At 36.2% G+C, this 6,538-nt stretch overlaps 1 protein-coding gene across 2 annotated transcripts in view; it reads left to right on the top strand.

Moving 5' to 3' along the window:
- The window catches only part of HEATR5B (HEAT repeat containing 5B), a 61,361-nt gene that overhangs the window by 14,194 nt on the left and 40,629 nt on the right, over window positions 1–6,538 (top strand). For both annotated transcript variants that reach the window (XM_026845098.1, XM_026845097.1), the window contains exons 14-17: window positions 241–350; window positions 1,104–1,267; window positions 3,312–3,487; window positions 4,690–4,795. In XM_026845098.1, coding sequence (XP_026700899.1) covers window positions 241–350; window positions 1,104–1,267; window positions 3,312–3,487; window positions 4,690–4,795 — 556 coding nt within the window. The remainder of the gene's footprint in view (window positions 1–240; window positions 351–1,103; window positions 1,268–3,311; window positions 3,488–4,689; window positions 4,796–6,538) is intronic.

Genomic DNA, 6,538 nt, shown 5'->3' with positions numbered 1-6,538 from the left:
CCCCCCCCCTTGCCCCTTAAAACATGAGGTACGTGTCTCGATTTACAGCAATATGTGCTTTTTAAAGTTTGCTCTGTACTTCTGAAAATGTACTGGTAATTGAGTAGAGTTGCTGAGTAGTTCTCTGAACACTGTTTTCTTGTCTTGGCTGGAAACACGTCTGGTGAAAAGAAATCCGAAAATGCTCATTTCAGTAACTGCAGTATTTCTGGTTGTCTTTTTTTCTCTTTGATTCTATAGCATTCCATCAGTAATTAAAGCCCATGGAGCTCATCTCAAAGCTAGTGCAGCTATGGTCCGTTTAAGACTCTATGATATATTGGCTTTATTACCTCCAAAGACATATGAAGGTACATAAATTTTTAACCATTTTTCTTAAAGTTAAAATTCTACTTACTCTTTTTGATGTATTTTTGGTGCTTGCCTTTGAAGCAGATACAAGATTCAAAATAGAATACTAGTAATCTGCAAGAGTTGTGCTATAATCCTCATCTTCTATGTGTCATCTTGACAGTATAACTACAGAGTATGAATATTGCAAAATATTAGAGTAATGCTTAGAGTATAAAAATTACAGTGCCATTTATAGGATTGAGAGGTACGGAGATCATGTTCTGAAATCCAATTCAGGTGTGTTATGTTATTGTTACTTAAAAGGTAGAGAACATTATTTCTTAGTATACTCAAAGAGCAAATGTGAGAATAAAGATTTAGTTTTGGTTTCTGGTATTTTTTTTTAACCTGATTTGATCTATTAGGCAGATTTATGCTATTATTAATAAATTGCCAGGCACTGTCACATGATCTGACAGAATAACTTTTGGGGTTTTGTTTGGATGAGCAATTTTTTTCAAAGTCTAGGTTGTCATTTTGGAAGGGATGGTCTGATCTGTTGTTTAGAACATTGATTTGGGAATTGGGAGCCCAGGGTTCTGTTTGAAGCCTTGCTCTCAACTCTAGTCTTATTAGGTTTACTTCCCTGTTTGTTTGCTATCTGTAAAATCGAGGTAATGATATATGATTTGATTTCTAACTTCTGTTCACTAGCTGAAATCTCTTGGATAAGAAGCAGCAATGATTCTTTGTAATGTCCATACTTTTAGGATCATTTAATGCGCTTCTTCGAGAGTTGGTAGCAGAATTTACTTTGACAGACAACTCTGCTAATACAACCACATCACTCCTGAGGTCTCTTTGTCATTACGATGATAGTGTTCTTCTTGGCTCTTGGTTGCAGGAAACGGATCATAAGTCTATTGAAGACCAGGTAATAAAAAACCTAGAACAATAAAGGATTATCTCTGCACTATCTGTCTGTGTGATGTGTGTGTGTGTGAAGCCTTCTAAAACTGAAGCTTCATGCCCTGTTTTTAGTCTTATATCGGAGGTTTGTTAGATGTAAGTCCTTCCATCTACAGTGTACCATTTTGATTAAAAACTGCCTACAGCTGAGATACAAACTGCGTAACACTACTTAAATGGTTGTGGTTGGGGAACTAACCTGATTCTTTAAACCAAAACAAAACTCCCCTCTGAGCTTCCTAGTCTAGCAGTTGTTCTCTTACATATTTTTTTGAACCAGGAGAAATATAAGATCCTCTTAACATGTTTTATAATGAAACTGCTGTCAAAATAGCAGTATTGGAAATGGTGTTACAGCAAAATAAGCTTTAACTTGCTTTATCGGTGTGGTATGAAATCTTACGTTTCATTTGGAAGTTTTGATACAATTTCATTGTCATTGTAAGGAATTTGCACTTCTGGATACAAGTGAGTCTTTGAAATAGAGGAACTAAAAATTGTAAAGAGGAAAGCAAGTATTGCTATGGGGGTATCTCAATAAAATTTTTCAGACAAACTGGTAATGTTGATCTAGTTATTTTTCATACAGCCTTTGGAGAAGGAATGTAGCATAGGGAACAATTTGTTAATGTTAAATAGTTTAGGAAACTATCTGGTAATAGCCTCTGCTTTCCTGTTTTGTGATCACTAGGAAGGGGCTGTCTGACTCTTTTTAAGCCATCTATCTACCCTCATGACATAGAGAAAAAAATGTTCTCCATCTGGGTATACCCACCAACCTATCTCTGTCTTCATAATTCTGGTCTAATTTTTGATTTCTCAGTGAACTATATTCCCTAGACAATTAACTGTTCTGAGCATTTGCTGAACTCTGCCATCGTAAACTTTGCACCTCAGCTTCCTAGAAACATTTCTGGTGTGAGGAGAAGGGGGGGAGCTGAAAAAGCCTCTTCTGCCACAGCCTATGTAATAATGGTTTCTCATTTTCTCTATGTAATAATGGCAAGGTTTCTCAGAAGGCAGCTGTCTTGACTGAGCAGATCCAAAAGCCAAGACTGATACAAAGTGTGAGAAACCAAGGGGAAACTTTCTGAGGAAAAATCAACATGTCAAAGCAAGAAAGGGGGTTTATAAAATTCCCTTGGTTGTTGTGGTGGACACAGTAGACTTTCAGTGCAGTCTTCAATCCACAGAGCTTTCTGGGACACTCCTCCCAACCCCCCCTCCCCACACCTTTTTTTTTTTTTTTTTTACCTCTAACTTGTAAAACAGTGTCACTGTTGGTAACTGAAGCCATATTGTGCATCACAGAATTGTTTTGTGCTTGGTCATGTTTTATTTTTTAGTGACATGGAATTCCCAACAAATGTTTGCTCTATTTGCTGACCTTTTAAGAGGAATACAGAGCTACTAGATTCTGATTTTTTTAATGATTAAATAACAAGTTACAAAAATCAGTTTTCCTTCAGAGAAAGTTAGATGTTAATTGTGTTTTCTGAAAGAATGTTGGTTAGGAAGTATTTTCATGATTATAGAAATGTTAGTAATTTTAGTACTGGTTTTGAATCTTTCTGTGTAGGGAATCATTACAGCCAAAACTGATGGGTTGTTATACTGTGTTGTGACTCAATGCTCAAACAGAGCGTGAATGAATAACCTTTTTCCTGATATGTCACATCATAGTTAGTGATTCAGAAGCTACTATTAATACCAGAGTTTATCTTTTTTTTTTTTTTTTTTTTTTTTTTTTTTTTTCTAATGTCCATCTCTTACTACCAGGAATGGTAGGTTGTACATTTATTGAGCTGTTAACTGCTTTGACTGTCCACGATTTAGCTGGCCCTCTGAATGCTAGTGTGTGTATGCGTGGGGACACTGCAGTTGTGTTCAGGTGATTGTAAGCTTTTTCGTTGCTCTAAGCGATTCTGTACATGTTTTGGTTATCTCTAGTTCCAAATCTATGTGCAAATGTATATTCAGAGGTATTCATATTATGTGGCATTTTGCAGCTTCAGCCAAACAGTGCATCTGGAAGTGGTGCTTTGGAACATGATCCATCTTCTATTTATCTGCGCATCCCTGCTGGTGAAGCTGTACCTGGACCTCTTCCTTTAGGAGTATCTGTCATTGATGCATCTGTGGCTCTCTTTGGTGTGGTTTTTCCTCATGTCTCTTATAAACATAGGTGAGTTTACATGAGTGTTCAGTTTCAGAATCTAATAGCTTGTTCTCTGGAAAGTATTATGTTTCGATTTTTTTTTTTTCTCCTTGAAATAAGAATCTACTTTGATATGAACTCTCTTTAAATTCAAAGATCAGTATTTGGTTTTCATTGTGTCTCAGGATTCCGGAACATGTCTACTCAGTTTAGAAATAAGGTGATTTCCTCAGTTTGATCAGTTTTGAAGATTAGAATTCAGAGGTGGAGACTAGATCCTTCTCTCCTCTTACTGCATTTAACAGTAGTAATATCTCTGCAACCAAAGTTTCCTGCAAAAAATATCCACTGCAATTAACTTCAGATCAGCCTTGAAAACATAGCAGTGACATCTACTGAATTTCAGTTGTCTTCCATGAGTAAGACCATTTGATTTCTACTCAGCAAAATATTTTATGCATGATGAAAAAGAGGGAATGGAATTCAGTTTATTTTCCTTTGTGTTCCACATTACCTTTGTAGAGTTATGAGTTGTCAGGACCACTTCTGTCACTCAGTTTAGCTAATTCGTCACTGAGCACAGAGTGAAAGCAGCTCTAAGACACATTTCAAAGTAAAATTATCCTTCAGAGTAATCCAGATGGGAACAGTTTTTTCCTAGCAGTCGATCTCATTTTGCAGTAAGCGCAGGATAGACTTGAGGCCAGGTTGCAGTAATTCAACTTGATCTATATCTGTTGTTAGTTATGAAAAGATTTGGCTGGGGAACTGCCAAGCAGTTAAGAATGTAGATTATTCATTACACTCCTATTTTTGGTATCTTCTAGGGAGTAATGCTTTACGGTGTGGTTAAATGGGGAAAACAATAGGATCAATAATAGGAATATGGAGGGTATTCAAGTGGTAGTGGAGAGGCAGTATTTTTCCACTCATGTCCTCCTAGCTTTCTAGTTATGCAGCCAAATGTGTCTGAAGACTCATTTCCTCTTGGTGGTGTGTTGTTCAAAAAGAATAGTAAACATTTGTGAATGAGCTAAAAGAACCAGCAAAGGGACATTCAGAATAACTCTACCCTTTCTACCTAAAGTTAATACCTTCTGCATACCCCGAAGCATAAAATCTGTGACTTGAACTTAAAAGGCCCTTTGTTATGTTGGTTTTCACCAGCTGTGTTTTAGTTTGTATTTTGAAAGAGTATCACTGACATTATGTCCTTTCCTTTGTTTTAGATTACAGATGTTGGATCACTTTGCTGAATGTGTCAAGCAGGCTAAAGGTGTTCGCCAGCAAGCTGTACAGCTTAATATCTTTACTGCTGTTCTTAGTGCCTTGAAGGTAAAACTTGTAAACTTGCAACGGATGCCAAAGTTCAGCAGTTTGATTCATTGATTTGTATTTGATACAAAAGGCTGTTAAAAGAACATTGCTAAAGTTACAGCTTAAACATTCAGAAGTTTGAAAATACTAAAATTGAATTTTTTTTCAGACTGCCATGTATCAGTACAGAGAACAGATGTGGTTCAAGTAGTCAGCATTCTGTAGTATTTACACTGTCTTTTTTCAGTCCTGTACTTTTATTTGCACTGTGCTCGTGGATTTAAGTACTTTGTCATATATACTCAAAAACCTCCAGACCATTGTGCAGATGAAGGTCATGGAAATAAAAACAAGAATAGATTTGGGTTACCATTTGGGATGTTTTAGTTTTTACTTCTTAAGATGCCCTAAATTGCATAGAATTGTATACGTTTATGTCCAGTCCCACTGACTTCAGTTACAGCTCTGTTTGTCTGTTTACACTTGAAAATCCAACCTCGTGCTACCAAGTCAGGAAGCTAGACAGCAAGTTGTAAATACTGTTCCTGAGAAATACTTGGTTTCAGTGACTTGCATTGTCTCAAGGCTTTGTGGAACAGTGTCTTAGAGTGTAGGATTTTCTTTCTGCTAGTCAAATTTCTTAAGGCATATCAAGTTTTTTTCCTGGTGCTGTGTTATATAATTTCCAGTTAATGAGTCTGTTGGACAACATCTGTTGTTGTCATCCTTGTTCATCTTCAGAACAACTAAGTCCTGTGCACTGGGGAAGTTAACCTTATAGAAGTGCCAGCCTGTAATTAAAGATTGGTCTTGTCTGACTTCTGCCACACCAAAAATGGCTGCTTAGTTTAAGCTAGTTGTTACTGGGGCTCCATCTCCTTGGTCGATGGACAAAATGCATTGGTAAAACCATACCATCTTGCTGTGTTCTTAGAAACATGAACCATATTGCTACAAGATGAGAAGTAGATTCTGACACAGATGCCTGGAATTTCCCATGCCATGCTAAAATGGCCAAAGAATTGTCAAAATTGAGCTGAACAGAGGATTTCAGAACAAAAAATGAGAATCTGTGGTAGAGCAATCAACTTCTTCCTCTATAATACATGCAGTTTGTCCTTTACATGTGTTTGATTATTTTTCCCAAAGTAAGACTGAAAGTTGTAGTGAAAGGTGATGTACTATTAATGAAACATGGGAACCAAAGAAGCTGTTACTGTTCTGTAGGTTGCTCACATAACAGGTTGTATAAATGTTTGCAGTGATTATTTAAGAAAAATCTTTTCACATACCTAAAATGTCTTTAAGTGATTCTTGCAGAAACATAACTGAGCTGTGGATTTTCTGCCTGACAGAAACAGATGCTGCAGTTAGTTTTTTTGGTGTGGGTTGTTTTTTTTTTTTAAATCTTATCTTTTTTTTTTCTGGGGTATCCTGTGTAAAGCTATCTCAAGTTCAGTAGCTCTTGGGTGCAGGTAGCACTGTAATGCATTTGATAAAAAAGACTGGTGCAACAGATCTTCCTGTGTGAGAAATAGGTAGAGTGTTGGTAAACATAGGGCTGAGTATGTTGTTGATTCTGAGTTTTAAATGTTTTCAACCGGTATATTATAGGATAAATGACCAAAAATTTAATCAAAAGAGCATAATTTTTAATTGAATATCTTAAATATAGTAAAATTTCTCTTTTATCTTCCCTTTCTCCCTTGCTTTGGAATGTTTTTTTTCTTTTTTTTTTTTTTTTTTTTTTTTAAAATTAAT

The sequence above is a fragment of the Athene cunicularia genome (assembly GCF_003259725.1).
Source record: "Athene cunicularia isolate RWA chromosome 3 unlocalized genomic scaffold, athCun1 chr3_part1, whole genome shotgun sequence".
In the NCBI taxonomy this organism is placed as follows: Eukaryota; Metazoa; Chordata; class Aves; order Strigiformes; family Strigidae; genus Athene; species Athene cunicularia.
This window is presented reverse-complemented; position numbering and strand designations above follow the sequence as displayed.